The 21,104-nt window shown below is 32.9% G+C and overlaps 1 protein-coding gene across 1 annotated transcript in view; it reads right to left on the minus strand.

The window, feature by feature from the left end:
* Positions 1-21,104, minus strand: part of LOC124366273 (kinesin heavy chain-like) — a 94,587-nt gene that overhangs the window by 46,329 nt on the left and 27,154 nt on the right. Inside the window, 3 exon segments of the mRNA XM_046822678.1 lie at positions 1,175-1,299; positions 2,189-2,332; positions 2,969-3,196. Coding sequence (XP_046678634.1) covers positions 1,175-1,299; positions 2,189-2,332; positions 2,969-3,196 — 497 coding nt within the window.

Raw genomic sequence — 21,104 nt, forward strand, 5'->3', positions numbered from 1 at the left:
CAAAAGGAGGCAATTAGGGTGATTCTAAAACTCAAAAAAGATGAGTCATGTAAGTTACATTTTAAAGAGCTCGAGTTTATGACTGTATACAGCCTCTATATATATATAGAACAGTATTATATGTAAAAAATAATGAGACTAAATTACCACGACAACTACATGTTCATGATTATAATACTAGGAACAAAAATAACTTTGTAATAAAACAACATAATAAAGAAAAATTTAAGCAAAGCCCAACTTATATGGGAATCAAGTTTATGGGGAACCTGCCAGGTAGCATCAGGAATGAAAACAATAGTGTTAGATTCAGAAATAAATTAAAACAGTTTTTAATTGATTTGTCATGTTATAACTTTGAAGAGTTTTACTCCCAGAGCCATGTATTTTGATTTTGATTTCTGAAGTCTAGTGGAATTAATTATAATTTGGTAATAAAATTAATTTAAATAATATTAAACCTATTTTTAACTATGTTAAGATTTTTAAAATAATTGACATTAAAAGGATTGTATGTATGTACAACTAATATAACATCACCTTAAATATTTATTTATTAAGAATGACGCATTCATGTACATTTTATGTATGTCTTGAATAAAGATATTATTGATTGATTGATTGATTGACTGAGAGCTACTATTAAATCCTCTTTTATTTGTTTTTAATTAGCAACCATACATGTTTATTAAATTAAATTTCTTTTATATAATTGTAACACTATAATTTAAACAGTTTTATAGTTATGAATTTTTCATCAAATATAGCAAAAGGCAGATGCCAAACAAAAGGGAGATAATGACATAATTATGATCAAATCACTTTTCTGATTTATCTTAACCAATTAAATTATTTACTGAAGTTTTCCTCCAAAATATTCATACATCCTTTTAACTTAAATATTAGAATTCTCATATTGAACACATAGGAATTGTAATGAACTAAGAAATTGCACATAAATTGTGTATTGTTAAAAATTGTCAATTATTAAAAAAATTCCATACATTTAATTTTTCTAGAATTCTTAGATTGAAAATGCAGGTTTTATTGCTTTATTCTATACATCTTGTAATATATCAATTTTAAATGTAATATATTTATAAATAATATATAATTATTAAATAAAAGAAATCGTTGGATTAAACAAATCTGGATTGTTCCATCCCTATCTTACCTTTTCACTTCCAGCTAAATCGACCAAGTAGAGTTTACCAGAGAGTTTCTTTTCGTTTTCAAGATTCTCCTGCTTCACATTTATCAGGAAAACACTGTGACTTCGGGAACTGTGTTCGTTCATGTCTGTAACAAAAAGACAAAATTGTGAATCAAAGTTGCAATTCAAAATCAATACAAACCTGAGACCCCCCCTTCTTATATCAAAACATAAACAAGTTTTAGTAATCTAAATAAATTATAAGAGAGAATAATAAATAAGAATACACAGAAATTGGTGTCCAGAGATACTGTGCTGCGCACAAAGGATTGTGTGAGGTGTACTAATGGAGAAGTTTGTAATTGGTGGTTATTAAATTACAACTGACAGACAATTAACTGTAAGATGGCAAGGGATGGATGGACATTCGATACATGAAGGGGAACTCTGAACGTTCACTGGTTCCTACCCTTCGTCAATACTACTACTGCATATTAGTTTTATTTTTTACTGTCAATCCTATTTACCCATAAAACATTAAGGGATTCAACTGTTAATTCATCATTTACGTATATCATGTATATTATTTTCAGTTACAACCTTTTTTAACTTCACTTACTTAATAAGTCTAAAGATGGTTTTCTATAATTTTCCTACCATTGAAAGTCTACTCCAGTTCTTTGTTGGTGGCAAGACCTTGTTAACCCAAAACGTGCCTTTAATTCTCAAAATAGATAATAATCACAATGTGTTTAATTTTCTGTGAACGGTAAGAAACTTGCAACTTAAATTGTTTGAAAACTTGTTTCGTCACATTGTTAGTGTACAGCAATGCATATTCATGGATCCTTACCATGCCAGAGAGCATTGCTCTCTGTTTATTGTAAGATATCGTAGAGAAAAATATCAGAATGTAGCATGGTCACCAGGTATTCTATACAGATTTCGCTTTAACCTTTAGGATACAGATTTTAACTTTTTGAGTATAAGTTGGTCAATCCTGTATCATGAAACATATTTTTCATCACCACATACTTGTGACAGCTATATGACGATTAGCTTTTCCTTCCTCTATGACTTCGAAAACCTCGTCAGGACTGGAGACGAATCGTTCCGTTGCACCTTTTACAAAGGGAACACGGTTCTTGTCTTCGTGTACACTCAGGTTGACTTTTGACACTGAAAAACACAAAACAATTTGATAAACATGGAACAATATTTTAACACTCGTTATAAAATATTTGAAAAGTAATGAAACCACTTCCAAAAATCTTAAAACAACCACTTTGGACTCTAAAACAAACATAAACAAATTTCCTCTATTAATTATTATATTTACTATAAGAAGAACATTTTTAACCTGGATTTCTATGAATGACCCTTACAGAAACATTGAACGTTACCAATAGGTGTAATAAATACGACATCAACTCACGTAAAACAGTATAAAAATTCAAGGACCATATCACAATTAATTACAAATGTTAAATTTAAACCGTTAGAATTTTAATTAAAATTACATAACAGATTTTTTCTTAAACAAAACTTAATATAATGCTTTCCTAACTGATGGGTCATATAATCATAGATAGTAACTTTAAAAATTCTTCATACATTATAAAACCACAAAATTATTTCAAACTGCTCAAACATATTCTAGTGTTACGCGATAAAGTTTACTCTATGTTAAAATAAAAATTGAAATAGTATTGTTACCCAAGTTAATTGATTAAAAATAGTATCAGAGTTGCTTAACACGTTATTTCTAAACAGAATATATTGATCTTTAAATCAGAACTGATGCAAGTGACTTACCATCCAAGAGATCTCTGATCTTGTCCATGTATATCTCGAAGTAGGACACCTTGATGTGGAATTCCAGGTTCTCCTCCATGGCGTATATGTGGTTGAAGATATCGTTGACGATACGGGGAATGATACCTTGCTTACCCTGGTCCCCGATGACCCCCTCCATCGTGTGTGTCTTGCCAGAAGATGTCTGACCGTATGCGAAGATCGTACCATTGTAGCCGCATAATACATCTGGAACAACAAAAAGACATTGTCTAAAAATGTAAGGAAAGTCAAAGCAAACAAGATTTTTAATATTGATATCAATGATACTGAGTAGGACATCAGGTATCCCATGCTTTTACATTGTACAGGGTCTGCGAAAAAGAATGCCGGGATTTTGAATGGCCGTTACTTAAAAACTATCCAAGATAACTAAGTGATTTAAACTTCAAATTGAAGTTGAAAAAACCAAGTTTTGTTTTCCTTGTAGCATAGAAGAAAACGTTGACCTTGACATGTGCAGAACAGTTGCATGAGTACAATGTTTAAAGCACAACAAAAGGTACAATATGTTCTGTGGTATGTAGAATTGAAATCAATTGTTAATGTGGAGATCTGTAATTAGTGTTTACATTATTAGTTTTGAGTTAAGTATCGAGGTCAAAATTCACCATATGATAAAGCAATTCATTACTGGTTTAACCAGTTTCATGACACAGGAAGTGTGTTTGAAAGGACATTTAAATGGTCCATAAACAAGTGATGACAAAGTCGGAGGAATCCGACAATCTTGAATCAGAAGCCACATCGGAAAAACCAAGTAATTAGTTTCTCCCTCTAACTCCATGTACATATTTGAGTGGAATAAGGTGGAAGGTGTGATAGAGTAACAAAAATTATCTCCATTGTTAAAACATTACACCAAAAAACCCTGTTATATTTAATTCAGTGATAATGGTTCATATATACAGCAAATGCAAAATAATGGTTGAAACGAATAATTTTGATTCTGTATCAATAGACTTGTTATTCTTCAGTAGTTTTTAAAACTTATTTGTAACTTTTATTCTATAAATCACATTATTACTTTCTATCAAAAATTCCAAAGAGAGAGAAAATACATAGCAATGATAATTTCAGCAAAAAAATCGGTTATTAATAAAAGGATAGTTTTTATTATTATACTTTAATTGTATTCTGTATTTATTAATTAGGTAATTAAACCCTAGGGAATGTTGGTTTTAATCAAACAACACATTCAACTAATTTGTTTGTAACTAAACAATTAGTTAACAAATAAGAACAATATTCAGGCCTAATCTTTCACAACACTGCACAGAACTTTAATTGAATACAAGAATCAAGCCCTTCTACTACTAGACTCCAATGATATTTATTCACAGTTTCTGGTATTTGTAAGCAACACCACATCAAACTTTCCTGAGGTAACATCACGGCACTACAACCCAGAATGAATTCCAATGAGATCTCAACTTGTGAATGTGAAAGTGCTAGAATTTCTTTACTTTACTTTGTCTCAAAACACAAAATAGTAATATTTTCAGTACAAAATTGAAAATTGTGCTAAATAATAACAAACAACAAGTAAAACTTTTAATACCACTCCCATTTTTACTCTAAACAATACTGAAAGTACAAATCTAATTTATTTTAAAATCTCTTTGTTCAATCAATTATTATTTGTGTATACTCAATATATTATTATGTATTAATTTAAACAAACTCTCCAATAATATAAGTTTTTATTTTTGTGAGGCCTTTCGTACTCAATGAGAGTTTGTTTAAATTAATACATAATTTCCAATAAGAAAAAAAAGAACTTCAAGAATATATTATTATGTATTTAAATTTTTAAATAGTTATGATTTTTTACTGTCCACACATACTACACTGCTGTTTTGACCAAATTTGTTGTTGATTTATACTTTGTATAATTGCATATTACAGCTGTTATTATTATTGTTATAGTTTTTTGATAGGGTGAAATATTTATCACTAATTACATTAATTGTTTTTTTTGACATCTTATCTCACTTTTTTCACTACTGAGTTGAACTCTGGACGTATAAATTTTGTCACCATTGTACTTTTTAAGAACTGACTGATAACAGTCAATAATAAAAAAGAATAAAAGTCTAAAACATTTAAATTAAACAATTAGTGGTACATATATTTTAGAAATGGTTCTCTTCAGTGAAAATTGCAAAACAATCTAAAACTGTTTTTAACCGTCACTTGCTGTATTTTTTTTTATCTACAAGTTTTTGCAGACATTTTGCACAAAACTTAAGCACAAATATTTTTCAGAAAAATGCTGAGTATTTAAAAATAAACAATTTTGATTTAACAAATCATTCTCCTACAATACATTCATTCTTTCTGCAGAAGACTGAACAGTTTTTTGTTTTTCTACGGTATAAAATGACAAATTCCATTATTCTTAAATCACACACATTTCACTGATAGCTAGCTGGTAGTTTTCCCACTACAAAGAAACATATTCAGACTAATTTGACAATTCTAGCTGGAAGAAATTTTAAGGAAATCCTACCAAGTTGCTACATGAGATCTGGATTTCATTAAAAACCATATAAATGGTCTTCATTAAAATAAGCAACTACAATGTTTCTCTCCGTTTTTGACTACATTTGAACAGAGTTTATGTTTCATCTTATATCTACAGATTCAACAGACAGAAATCTGTACATATTTTGAAATATTTCAGCATAAACTCCAGAAGATATATAAAAATGGTATTGGCAAGTATTTTGATAAAAATGTAATTTAACCTTATTTTTAACTGTTAACAATAAATACAACAGTTTATTCAGGTGCAGTATGATCAACAATGGAGGACTAGAGCCTCGCTGATAAAGTTAATAGGTTAGATAAGACATCAGTATTAGACGCTGTGGAATCCTCTCCATCAAATATTTACCCAGCTATCCTGGCAACTGAAATAATTGGCCACTATCTCTGGAACTCAAAAGGAACCTCCCTAACTACCAGGAGTTAAACACATCTCGTTCCATTAATTAAGCACACATAACTGATAGAACTGTTGGAACACAATGAAAAATTTGTGAACACTTATTGTCTTCAATGTTGAGTTTAAACAGATTTTTTAATGTTGAGTTTAAAATCCTTATAGTTGGCAATCAGTAGATAATCATGTGATTTTAGTGGTTCTATAGAGGAATCACGTAACTCAGTCAATATTTCGCAAATTGTTGCTGACTTTATTCATGTCTTTTTATATATACTAGATACGTTAAAAAAGTAATGGAATTTTTTATTTTTTGAAATAAAATTCGTTTACATTATTATTGTAATTTTCAAAACAGTCCCCATTAGATAGTTCCTATTCCAATCCTCGAACATTTCTCAAACTAGATCTACGCGATAGCCTTTAACTTTTTTAGTGATGCACTTTTAATGTCATCTCTTGTAAAACAACGGCCCTCTTCAAGGTCCTCTTTATTTTTTAAAATAAAAGAGTCACATGAAACTATGTTTGGAGAATATTGAGGCTGGAACATCGTTACAGACTGTTTTTGGATAAAACTTCACAAAATGCCACAAATCTGGGAGTTTTTCTCAGATTGCGCAAACAACGTTTAACTTGCAGATAATATTCCTTACTGACCGTTTGACCTTGTGGCAAGAATTCATGATGAACTATGCTATAAAATCAAAAAATCAAAGACCAAAGTCAGCATAACCTTCACGAGCGACTGCACTTGTCAACCCTTTTTTGATCTTAGCGAGCCAGAATGTCCCAACTGGGATGACTGATCCTTAATTTTGATGTCATGTCCGTAACTCATGTTTTGTCACCTGTACTAATACTTTTCAGTAATTCTGCATTGTCGTTGACTTCATTTAGTGACTCCTGAGCAACTTCCATTCACTGGTGTTTTTGTTCAATACTCTACACATTTTTCCATCACACGTTTTATATCCAAAAAAATTGAAAAAAATTCATGGCATGAGCCTATTGATATACCAACATAATCAGCAACTTTTCTCATTGTAATACGACAATCATCCATAACCATTTCTTCCACTTTTTCACGTTTTCATTGGTTGACTGACGTACTGGGGCGTCCAGAGCGTTCAAAATCTTCAATGTTCTTGAAACTTTTTACCACTCGTAAACCCTTGTTTTAATCATATCAGACTCACCATAGGCCTTTGTTAACATTCTCTACACTTTTTATATTTTATTTAATGTTTCACAAGTATACAAATTCTTTTATCTATTTTTTTTAAACAAATGAAAATTGCTGAGTTCTTAAAACACGTCTAACCTTAGCCACTGCTACGGAAAAAGTAATCACTAAATACTGCTGGAAATTTAATTCTACTTCAGTAGGAAAAGTACCAACATAATAATAAAATCTTTACAATCACATATAGGTTTAACCTATGTTGGTTTATCATAAATATGTACTACTAAAACAATTTTACAGATAGGGTACAAATAACCCAAAAACTATCTACAAAATTATTCTGAATAGCCAATGCAAGGCTAGAAGAAATGGAAAAACCATTTGCTTGTTTTATTTTCCAATTAATTGCAAAAAATCTTACAGAGATACTAGGTTATGCCAAAAAAAGAACAATGTTTACTGAAGCACTAACATCTAAAGTGCATTTCAACGTATCATACATGTCTTGCTATCTAACAAATTTAGATATAACAGATTTCAAGTATCATTTGAGTTCATATCTAATAAAATATCTTTTCTGATTATATTGCTTTACTAAAACTGTTTCATGTGGCAGTGTTCAATAACCACAATATTATTTATATGTTTTATTACATTTTTAGAGTATGCTAAAAAATCTCATTTTAGGTATATTTATTGTCTTTTTATATGTTATATTATATGAATATATGCTTAAGTGTACAGTTGTCTCAGTTTAAAATGAGTATGAAATTAATTGTATTAAAAATAAACAATGAAGAGTGTTCTATTAAAAACAATAAACACCAAACTAGGCATAAATATTAAAATCATCGCAAAACACAACAGTAATTTCTGTTCCTTTTACTTGATGCTATTTTTCTATCGCATAAATAATTGAATAAACTCTGCATACCTTGAGCTAGTTGATGAATTAATATTATAATAGAGTTAATTTACAAGGTGGAAAGGAGTATACCAGACCACAAGTTGCGTAACAGGCTTCACTGAAGTTTTATGCAACATTTCCAACATATAAGCTGATCTTGTTCTCTAAATATTCTGCAGACAGGTAAACAGACAGAAGGGAAATTTTGCTTACCCCAGACATACAGACAAACAGACAGAGAGAAAATTTGCTTACCCCAGACATACAGACAAACAGACAAAAGGAAATTTTTGCTTACCCTAGACAAACAGACAAAAAGACAGAAGGGAAATTTTGCTTACCCCAGACATACAGACAAAAAGACAGAAGGGAAATTTTGCTTACCCCAGACATACAGACAAACAGACAGTAGGAAAATTTTGCTTACCCTAGACAAACAAACAAAAAGACAGAAGGGAAATTTTGCTTACCCCAGACATACAGACAAAAGGAAATTTTTGCTTACCCTAGACAAACAGACAAAAAGACAGAAGGGAAATTTTGCTTACCCCAGACATACAGACAAAAAGACAGAAGGGAAATTTTGTTTACCCCAGACATACAGACAAACAGACAGTAGGAAAATTTTGCTTACCCTAGACAAACAAACAAAAAGACAGAAGGGAAATTTTGCTTACCCCAGACATACAGACAATCAGACAGAAGGGAAATTTTGCTTACCCTAGACAAACAGACAGAAGGGAAATTTTGCTTACCCTAGACAAACAAACAGAAGGAAAATTTTGCTTACCCTAGACAAACAGACAGAAGGAAAATTTTGCTTACCCCAGACATACAGACAATCAGACAGAAGGGAAATTTTGCTTACCCTAGACAAACAGACAGAAGGGAAATTTTGCTTACCCTAGACAAACAAACAGAAGGAAAATTTTGCTTACCCTAGACAAACAGACAGAAGGAAAATTTTGCTTACCCCAGACAAACAGACAAAAAGACAGAAGGGAAATTTTGCTTACCCCAGACATACAATCGGACAGTAAGAAAATTTTGCTTACCCCAGACATACAGACAAACAGACAGAGGGAAAATCTGGCCTACCCTAGACAAATAGACAGAAAGGAATGTTTACCTACCCCATACAAACAGACATAGGGAAAATTTACCCTACCCCAGACGTACAGGCAAACAGACAAATAAAGACAAACAAATTATGGTGTTGTATGTGAATGGTGTAGAAAGCCAAAGGTGTTGAACGACACCCACAAAAATCTCAGCTTCTCGAACCAATCCTTAAACTTGACATTCGGCCATCTTTATAAACTTTTCTCGCACAACACTGTCTCTCATAATGTTTTCTCCATAACCCGACACATTCTCCAATGGATTTCTGCTATACTATTCTCTTCTGCTAGCAGGAAACGAATAAAACTCCCCACTTTACACTTGACGGGGAAATCAATAAAGTCGGCCATGTTTATGCGACTGCAGCTCAGTCCAAACTGACTACTTGAACTAGACGGAGACAAATGCTGTACCGGGGAAGATGCGTGATCGACTACTGCCCACACTGCAGATCAGCCATGTGTCTGGTTGGCATGGCGTGAGATTGGACGTTAAAAAAAAGGACCCTCGTACAATTTAGGTTAGAATAAACAAATCATACCAGAGTGTTGCGACACGCATAACTTAGGAATTACAACAACCATGTTGTGTGTAAACTCAGTGCATACTATTTCTATAACATGCACTAAATAAAAACAACCCTGATTATTAAGTTAAACTACAGAACTAATTAAAATCTTTAGGAGCATTGATTGGGCAGACTTTAATAAGCAGCCTACACTCATTCACAATAGGTCTGCACTGAACAACCAACCAGTGAAAACTGACCAGAGACCAATAGAGTAAATGGGAATCATCACAGCACAAACAAGATAGCAGAAAATCAGGAAACTGGACTAAACACAATGTACATTAATTGAATAGAAAAAATATATAAAAGAAGAGTTTCATACAAATCTAAAGATTTATCTAGCTATAGTTTTTCAGGAACAATTTGCCCATAGTTATATTTCTAAAATTTGCAACTAAAATTTTGGTTTATTATTAGAGGAATGTTATTACTCATTATTAAAAGAAAATATAAAATAAGACATTCTCTTCTTGACTCAGGGTATACTCCATTTACATTCCCATTTTATCATGATATTTACACCACTTTTAAGTTATGTATATACAATAAATCAAAGAGTCCTTTGTCTATTTACTTAGACAGGATTCAATGGTTCAGTTACATCTTTTGTAACTAATTACTTGTGATCATGTTATTAAGATAAATGCATGACCTTGCACACAGTACAACTGCTGTGTAACATGACTAATCCTTTATACAGGATTTGTTGTAACTCTCTCAGATATTTGAGTGATTATTGGGTCCCAAGAAATACAAATTACAACACATACATTTTGTGTCCAAAATTTTTATTTTTGTCTGTATGTATTTGTGTGTGTTCTGTACTTAAAAATGTGAAACTCTTATGAAAAGTAAAAGCTTGAAATTCAACATGGGTATTCGTTGAAATGAAATACCTCAAATTAAGCAAAAAAAACTACTAAATTTAAAAAACCGAATCTCTTTCTCCCTATGAAAAACCAATAGAATGGATTTTTAAAACTCTTTGGTAACTTTATACACCTATCAAATTAAAAGAAATCTTCATGACTTTGTCAATAGTCAAAACTATATTTTATATATTTATCACTTAACCCCAATCAAAAATCCTACAACCACCCCCCCCCCAAAGAAAAAGAGGTTAAAGCAAGGAAAAATTATAGACAAGTCAATTACTGTACAAGCAGTACAGTCATCTTAAATAATAACTTAATGTTTCCACAAATTCATTATTTGATTTATTTAGACACCATGTCTCAAAAATCAAAATAATGGTACGTATTTAAATCATCTTGGAAAGTCGAAAATAGCAAAATTGGAAAGAATGGACCAATCTTGTAGGGGAGTGTGAGTCAACATTACTCAGTATAGAACACACATAACTGTCAGCAGCTGTTAAAATTACACACAGGAAGTTGGATTCCACTAAGTAACTATAAAGATAGTTCCACTTCCTTAGTCACTTATTACTCAGATCCATTGCTCAATAATCTTTCTACAACTTGAAATTAATAATCAACGCTGATCGATTTACTATAAATTAATGAATAACTAATTGATTGATCAGAGCCCTTAATGAGACAGCTACAACTGGCAATGGAAAGGCTCTTCTAATATTTATCATAAAAATAAGAGTTCGGAATAAAGAGGGTTTTTAACATTACGTGACACAAGTGGTGGTGGAGAATCTCAGACAAATCTTTTTACACGCTCTTAAGAGGCTTTATATACTCTAAAAGCAAAATATTAATGTTTGAGGTGCTTCCACTTGTTTCATATAAATGTTTTTCTCTCATTGCAAAGTTAATTTTTTAAACAATTTTTTAAAATTAATCTTGTGAAAAACATAATACAACACTAAATGTTCAGAAATCGTTTAAAAATTTGCAATTTATTTGTTTTAGAGTTGTTCAAATTTTGTTTCATTTGTAACAACATATTACGTTCTATCAAACGTAATAATAATATATGACACGTACAAATTACATTAATTAGCACGTAAAAGTTGTCACATATTAGAGTTTATTTTTATTTTTAAAGATCACTGGTGTAAATTTTATCTGCGCTTAAATTTAAGTTCTTTTATATAGACTGCTATTGAACAGAGTCCATAAGAAGCCTAGGTGTTGCTATTGGCATAAAAATGTAATTTCTAATTATCTACATTGATGTGAAGGGTTTTATTTTAACAGACTGAACCACAAACAATATTGTAAGCTTTTATCTTTTACGTACAGAAAGAATGTAAGTAAAACATCACATAATTCAAAAAAAGATACATTACTGAGGTATATTGTGATATAGGCAACACAATTATAACAACTTTCATTGTATTAGGATATAAGGTATAGCAAAAGTTGAAAAGACGTGTAAATAAGAAATGGAGCCGAGAGAGGAAACTGTGGTTTATTAAATCATGTCTCGAGGGCAGCAAGTCAGTTCAGAAACTGTGAACTGAACTGTTGGAACACGACTATCACTGCCTCTAATAGACAACACTTTTAAGGCCAAAGGGCAATTTATTTTATTGAACAGCCATTAAAAATTTTAATTTTTTATACTATATATCACATTTGTGAATGAGAGTTAACATGTTTACGTGATTGAGATAATCATATAAAAATTAAATTAAATATAAATACGAGTATGTAACATGTCTCACTGCACAGATTAAGAAGAATAAAAGTTACAGATTAGTTATATAACAATCACATATTACAGTACACTTACGCAACTGTATATTTCATTGCTGACCTATACCCTTACAAACCGATTCAGTTGCAGTTTTCAGTTTTGTGTTAATTGATAGATTAAATTACCAGACGATAACAGCTGAGACAAACTTTCTTCCTCTTTATACAATATCACATATTATCTCTCTTAGTGTTTTTGTAATTTCTACTAAATCACATAAATCAAAATTTGTTCCCTTATCCAATATAGGTATTTCTCTCAATTTTTCTTATCACCATTAAATCATAAATAGAAATACAGTACACAATATTTTCTAATAACCGTGTTTCACTACCATTATGGCAACATTGAAAGTGAATGAACATCAATGGCAACCCTTTTTGTCACCCTCAGAGCTGGATTAGGATGCACGGGCTTCACACACAATCTTATCTGTCAATTAAACTAAGACAAGAAAAATTACTCGTATTTGTCAGTCCAATGCCTGCATTGGGAGTGTAAAGGCTTTACCTAAAACCCTAATCTTACCAACATCTTGGTGGTATTGGGTAGCAACTGTTACACTGCCAAATCTATCTTACCAATTTATATCATACCAACATCTGATCCATGTTTCTTTACATACAACTTTGTATTACTGTTTCCAAATTTAAATGGACAAGAAACATTTCAAGATTGTTGCAACATTATATTTAGCTATTTCAGGTTTCAACTTCATTTTTATCTGAAATTCAAGTGTATTTGTTTTTAATAATTCATTAACATGTTAGTTGAAATTTTATTTGTGGTGACTTTTTGGTATCTAATGATCTGATCGAATAAGTGATGAGCTATTTCAGAGAAAATTCAATTTTTTAACAAAAAATTATATTGTACTTGAGCAAAAACTGTAGTACATTATGATTTAGAACCCTAAAAAATAAAAAAAAACCCTTAACAGATTAATAGGAAAAGTAAAAATGAGTAAACTTACTAAGAATAGATTAAAAAAGAAGGTTTTAAATGTCAAATAATATGAGGTTATTCTCAGACTGTACCATTATACAAAATTTCAATAAAGATTATGTTGGTTAGTGGATTGAGAATAACTACCTGAGCAACATGTGCGTTTTAGTAATCAGCTGTTTTAAACTAAACAAAAATATCCTCATTGGAAGTCCATGGGGCAGACAGATGTATTTAAAATCTACAAAAGGCACAAGTAGAGTGTAAGAGCTTTCAATTGATAACGAATATGAATGAAAAATAATAGCTTTAGAAACGTAAAATCACATAAATCATCCTCAGTTAAAGGCTAGGTAATATGATTCTGAGCAAAAACACCTTTACATAGTATTGAGACTAAGTACGTTAGGGAAAACGTGAAATTTGGTTTGTATGTAAAACACATACTTAATATATTATTAATAAACCCTATGTGCGTTACTTTTTACTGAACGCCTTTAAGCAGCAGAAGTAGCTCATTTATATTTGAAATCTGATAAATACTGTTGTCATAAGGACATATTTTATAGAGGCAAACAGAAGAATGGCCCCGTAGATGGAACATAGTTTCTGATTAACTTAAGTATGCCTTGAGGGGACCCGACTCAAAGGGACCTCCCCACATCACACCACCCCTCCGGCCGCCAGACCTCCTCCCATCAAATTGCAGCATTTATCCCCCTACCAATCTTCCATCCCACTCCTACTTCATCATCTATCTTTCCTCTTATCGAAACTCCTGTTGCAAACCTGTCCCACTACCAAACATCCAACAACATGCCCTAACCCACATTCCCCACCACTTGTCTCTCCCCTAACCTCTTTCAACACTAACACATACCAAGTTCTGCTCCCACACAATTCCCCTTTCCCTAGACACAGAAATTTAAATCAATCTCTCCACACCACATATTCCCTGCTATTTCTGGCACCACTACAATTAACACCCCAGAAGAAGTTTTAATGTATATGTGTTTTAACATATTTTAAATATACAACATTTTACTGGAGATTTAAAACAGAGCCATTATTTTATCAGTAATTCTTTAATTTGAAACACAATACATTGCATGAGGTAAATTGTTGGGCTCAAGGCCTAGCATGCCACACAATCAATATCTGACAGGACGGAAGGAATCACTAAACTGGTAGTCAACATCAATGTAACTACTGTACATTGTCAATACACAATACATTGCCTGACTCAAGGCCTAGCATGCCACACAATCAATATCTGACAGGACGGAAGGAATCACTAAACTGGTAGTCAACATCAATGTAGCTTGTACATTGTCAATACACAATACATTGCCTGAGGTATGTTACCTGACGCAAGGCCTAACATGCCATACAATCCATATCTGACAGGATGGAAGGAATCACTAAACTAGTAGTCAACATCAATGTAACTACTGTACATTGTCAATACACAATACATTGCCTGACTCAAAGCCTAGCATGCCATACAATCAATATCTGACAGGATGGAAGGAATCACTAAACTAGTAGTCAACATCAATGTAACTACTGTACATTGTCAATACACAATACATTGCCTGACTCAAAGCCTAGCATGCCATACAATCAATATCTGACAGGATGGAAGGAATCACTTAACTAGTAGTGAACATCAATGTAACTACTGTACATTGTCAATACAAAATACATTGCCTGACTCAAGGCCTAGTATGCCACACAATCAATATCTGACAGGACGGAAGGATATAATAACTGGTAACCAACATCAATGTAACTACTGTACATTGTCAATACACAATACATTGCCTGACTCAAGGCCTAGCATGCCACACAATCAATATCTGACAGGACGGAAGGAGCCACTAAACTGGTAGCCAACATCAATGAAACTACTGTACATTGTCAATACACATTACATTGCCTGACTCAAGGCCTAGCATGCCACACAATCAATATCTGACAGGACGGAAAGAGATACTAACTGGTAACCGACATCAATGTAACTACTGTACATTGTCAATACACATTACATTGCCTGACTCAAGGCCTAGCATGCCACACAATCAATATCTGACAGGACGGAAAGAGATACTAACTGGTAACCGACATCAATGTAACTACTGTACATTGTCAATACACAATACATTGCTTGACTCAAGGCCTAGCATGCCACACAATCAATATCTGACAGGACGGAAGGAGATACTAACTGGTAACCGACATCAATGTAACTACTGTACATTGTCAATACACAATACATTGCCTGACTCAAGGCCTAGCATGCCACACAATCAATATCTGACAGGACGGAAGGAGATACTAACTGGTAGCCAACATCAATGTAACTACTGTACATTGTCAATACACAATACATTGCCTGACTCAAGGCCTAGCATGCCACACAATCAATATCTGACAGGACGGAAGGAGATACTAACTGGTAGCCAACATCAATGTAACTACTGTACATTGTCAATACACAATACATTGCTTGAGTCAAGGCCTAGCATGCCACACAATCAATATCTGACAGGACGGAAGGAGCCACTAACTGGTAGCCAACATCAATGAAACTACTGTACATTGTCAATACACAATACATTGCCTGACTCAAGGCCTAGCATGCCACACAATCAATATCTGACAGGACGGAAGGAGATACTAAACTGGTAGCCAACATCAATGTAACTACTGTACATTGTCAATACACAATACATTGCCTGACTCAAGGCCTAGCATGCCACACAATCAATATCTGACAGGACGGAAGGAGATACTAAACTGGTAGCCAACATCAATGTAACTACTGTACATTGTCAATACACAATACATTGCCTGACTCAAGGCCTAGCATGCCACACAATCAATATCTGACAGGACGGAAGGAGATACTAACTGGTAGCCAACATCAATGTAACTACTGTACATTGTCAATACACAATACATTGCCTGACTCAAGGCCTAGCATGCCACACAATCAATATCTGACAGGACGGAAGGAGATACTAACTGGTAGCCAACATCAATGTAACTACTGTACATTGTCAATACACAATACATTGCCTGACTCAAGGCCTAGCATGCCACACAATCAATATCTGACAGGACGGAAGGAGATACTAACTGGTAACCAACATCAATGTAACTACTGTACATTGTCAATACACAATATATTGCCTGACTCAAGGCCTAGCATGCCACACAATCAATATCTGACAGGACGGAAGGAGATACTAACTGGTAGCCAACATCAATGAAACTACTGTACATTGTCAATACACAATATATTGCCTGATTCAAGGCCTAGCATGCCATACAATCACTATCTGACAGGACGGAAGGAGCCACTAACTGGTAGCCGACATCAATGCAACTACTGTACATTGTCAATACACAATACATTGCCTGACTCAAAGCCTAGCATGCCAACCAAACCAATATCTTGTTGGGGTCAGACATTATAACAAATCCTAATCCTGTAATCATATGTCAAAAACATTTTATTCGAGTTCACGGAAACAAAACATGAATCTTTTTATCCAATTTTTGCCTTCCTCGATGTTTTACATCTAAGATATATGTATGTATACATAATTCTTAAAACCTTTTATGTAAGAAGTAATTCATACGTTGCAGAAAGCACTTATAGATACAAACTGAGAAACAATTGTGCTTTTTTTTGTTCCGAAACTTGAAAATACGTATTTCACTAAAATAATAACTTTTCTGGGACCATGTATGTTAACTGTATTCTACCTTATTTAAAAGCTAATAACAGAACAATTAATTCATTTGGTAAAGCACTAAAAAGATGGTTGTTTGCGATCGATGATATTGAAAAATTTATGTTTAATATACAGGTTTAAAAACATTTTCTTAGTAATCATTTATGTCTGTTGTACTATATGTACTTACTTTATAAAGTCATATTTACATTCTGCTAGTGTACTGTATCAATAGTGGTAATACTGTATTTAGTTTATTGTTTATATTCTTATTGATAAGCATTTTAGTGTATTTCTTGTAATTTTTTGTATTACACTGACAAATTTTTTTTGTAAGTGGATATGTTATCATTGTCATAAGCTATTCATTTGATGGAGCTTAATCAAACTATTACTATATTTTTATTTCATGTGTATTTTAATACTAAAATTGGCATGTGTTTTATATTTGATATACTTTTGCTGCTCAACATACTTATATTGAGATGTGAGAATTCTCTGAACAGGCTCCCCTTGGAAGAACCCTATTTTGTTTGTCTCTTTTAATATAGAATAGTGTTCTGTTACCCATAAATTGATCATATTCTTTGTTAGATGCAATATGTGTCACACATTGTAAATTATATTCATCCTATTTATTTGTTGTAAATCCAGTTTAAGAGATAAATAAAGTTTATTATTATTATCTGACAGGGTGGGAGGAGAGCCACTAACTGGTAGTCGACATCAATGTAACTACTATACATTGTCAATACACGATACATTACCTGACTCAAGGCGTACATTGTCAATACACAATACATTGCCTGACTCAAGGCCTAGCATGCCACACAATCAATATGTTGCAGTATAGAAGGAGCCACTAACTGGTAACCAAAACGTTAATGTAACTATTGTACATTGTCAATACACAATACATTGCCTGACTCAAGGCCTAGAATGCCACACAATCAATATGTTGCAGTATAGAAGGAGCCACTAACTGGTAACCAAAACGTTAATGTAACTATTGTACATTGTCAATACACAATACATTGCCTGACTCAAGGCCTAGCATGCCACACAATCAATATCTGACAGGACGGAAGGAGATACTAACTGGTAGCCAACATCAATGTAACTACTGTACATTGTCAATACACAATACATTGCTTGAGTCAAGGCCTAGCATGCCACACAATCAATATCTGACAGGACGGAAGGAGCCACTAACTGGTAGCCAACATCAATGAAACTACTGTACATTGTCAATACACAATACATTGCCTGACTCAAGGCCTAGCATGCCACACAATCAATATCTGACAGGACGGAAGGAGATACTAACTGGTAGCCAACATCAATGTAACTACTGTACATTGTCAATACACAATACATTGCCTGACTCAAGGCCTAGCATGCCACACAATCAATATCTGACAGGACGGAAGGAGATACTAACTGGTAGCCAACATCAATGTAACTACTGTACATTGTCAATACACAATACATTGCCTGACTCAAGGCCTAGCATGCCACACAATCAATATCTGACAGGACGGAAGGAGATACTAACTGGTAGCCAACATCAATGTAACTACTGTACATTGTCAATACACAATACATTGCCTGACTCAAGGCCTAGCATGCCACACAATCAATATCTGACAGGACGGAAGGAGATACTAACTGGTAGCCAACATCAATGTAACTACTGTACATTGTCAATACACAATACATTGCCTGACTCAAGGCCTAGCATGCCACACAATCAATATCTGACAGGACGGAAGGAGATACTAACTGGTAACCAACATCAATGTAACTACTGTACATTGTCAATACACAATATATTGCCTGACTCAAGGCCTAGCATGCCACACAATCAATATCTGACAGGACGGAAGGAGATACTAACTGGTAGCCAACATCAATGAAACTACTGTACATTGTCAATACACAATATATTGCCTGATTCAAGGCCTAGCATGCCATACAATCACTATCTGACAGGACGGAAGGAGCCACTAACTGGTAGCCGACATCAATGCAACTACTGTACATTGTCAATACACAATACATTGCCTGACTCAAAGCCTAGCATGCCAACCAAACCAATATCTTGTTGGGGTCAGACATTATAACAAATCCTAATCCTGTAATCATATGTCAAAAACATTTTATTCGAGTTCACGGAAACAAAACATGAATCTTTTTATCCAATTTTTGCCTTCCTCGATGTTTTACATCTAAGATATATGTATGTATACATAATTCTTAAAACCTTTTATGTAAGAAGTAATTCATACGTTGCAGAAAGCACTTATAGATACAAACTGAGAAACAATTGTGCTTTTTTTTGTTCCGAAACTTGAAAATACGTATTTCACTAAAATAATAACTTTTCTGGGACCATGTATGTTAACTGTATTCTACCTTATTTAAAAGCTAATAACAGAACAATTAATTCATTTGGTAAAGCACTAAAAAGATGGTTGTTTGCGATCGATGATATTGAAAAATTTATGTTTAATATACAGGTTTAAAACATTTTCTTAGTAATCATTTATGTCTGTTGTACTATATGTACTTACTTTATAAAGTCATATTTACATTCTGCTAGTGTACTGTATCAATAGTGGTAATACTGTATTTAGTTTATTGTTTATATTCTTATTGATAAGCATTTTAGTGTATTTCTTGTAATTTTTTGTATTACACTGACAAATTTTTTTTGTAAGTGGATATGTTATCATTGTCATAAGCTATTCATTTGATGGAGCTTAATCAAACTATTACTATATTTTTATTTCATGTGTATTTTTAATACTAAAATTGGCATGTGTTTTATATTTGATATACTTTTGCTGCTCAACATACTTATATTGAGATGTGAGAATTCTCTGAACAGGCTCCCCTTGGAAGAACCCTATTTTGTTTGTCTCTTTTAATATAGAATAGTGTTCTGTTACCCATAAATTGATCATATTCTTTGTTAGATGCAATATGTGTCACACATTGTAAATTATATTCATCCTATTTATTTGTTGTAAATCCAGTTTAAGAGATAAATAAAGTTTATTATTATTATCTGACAGGGTGGGAGGAGAGCCACTAACTGGTAGCCGACATCAATGTAACTACTATACATTGTCAATACACGATACATTACCTGACTCAAGGCGTACATTGTCAATACACAATACATTGCCTGACTCAAGGCCTAGCATGCCACACAATCAATATGTTGCAGTATAGAAGGAGCCACTAACTGGTAACCAAAACGTTAATGTAACTATTGTACATTGTCAATACACAATACATTGCCTGACTCAAGGCCTAGAATGCCACACAATCAATATGTTGCAGTATAGAAGGAGCCACTAACTGGTAACCAAAACGTTAATGTAACTATTGTACATTGTCAATACACAATACATTGCCTGACTCAAGGCGTACATTGTCAATACACAATACATTGCCTGACTCAAGGCGTACATTGTCAATACACAATACATTGCCTGACTCAAGGCCTAGCATGCCACACAATCAATATGTTGCAGTATAGAAGGAGCCACTAACTGGTAACCAAAACGTTAATGTAACTATTGTACATTGTCAATACACAATACATTGCCTGACTCAAGGCCTAGAATGCCACACAATCAATATGTTGCAGTATAGAAGGAGCCACTAACTGGTAACCAAAACGTTAATGTAACTACTGTGCATTTTCAATACCTGCTCCAGTAACAATGAGATGGTGTTATGACTATGAAACTGCAGATCTATTATATCTCATGTTTATTGATTGGTTTTAAGATACTTAAATCTATGATCAATCTGTTGATATTATATAATTGCTCTTTGTCATATTTATATCATAAACAAAGGTCCATCAATAGATTTAATTTAAACACATCTTTACTGTGTTTAGTTAAGAAATATTTTAATTCATACTTTACATTTCTGTTAGTTTAATCTTATTACGACTTGTAATTATTTAAAGCTATAATTATATCTA

The sequence above is a fragment of the Homalodisca vitripennis genome, chromosome 7 (assembly GCF_021130785.1).
Source record: "Homalodisca vitripennis isolate AUS2020 chromosome 7, UT_GWSS_2.1, whole genome shotgun sequence".
Classification (NCBI taxonomy): Eukaryota; Metazoa; Arthropoda; class Insecta; order Hemiptera; family Cicadellidae; genus Homalodisca; species Homalodisca vitripennis.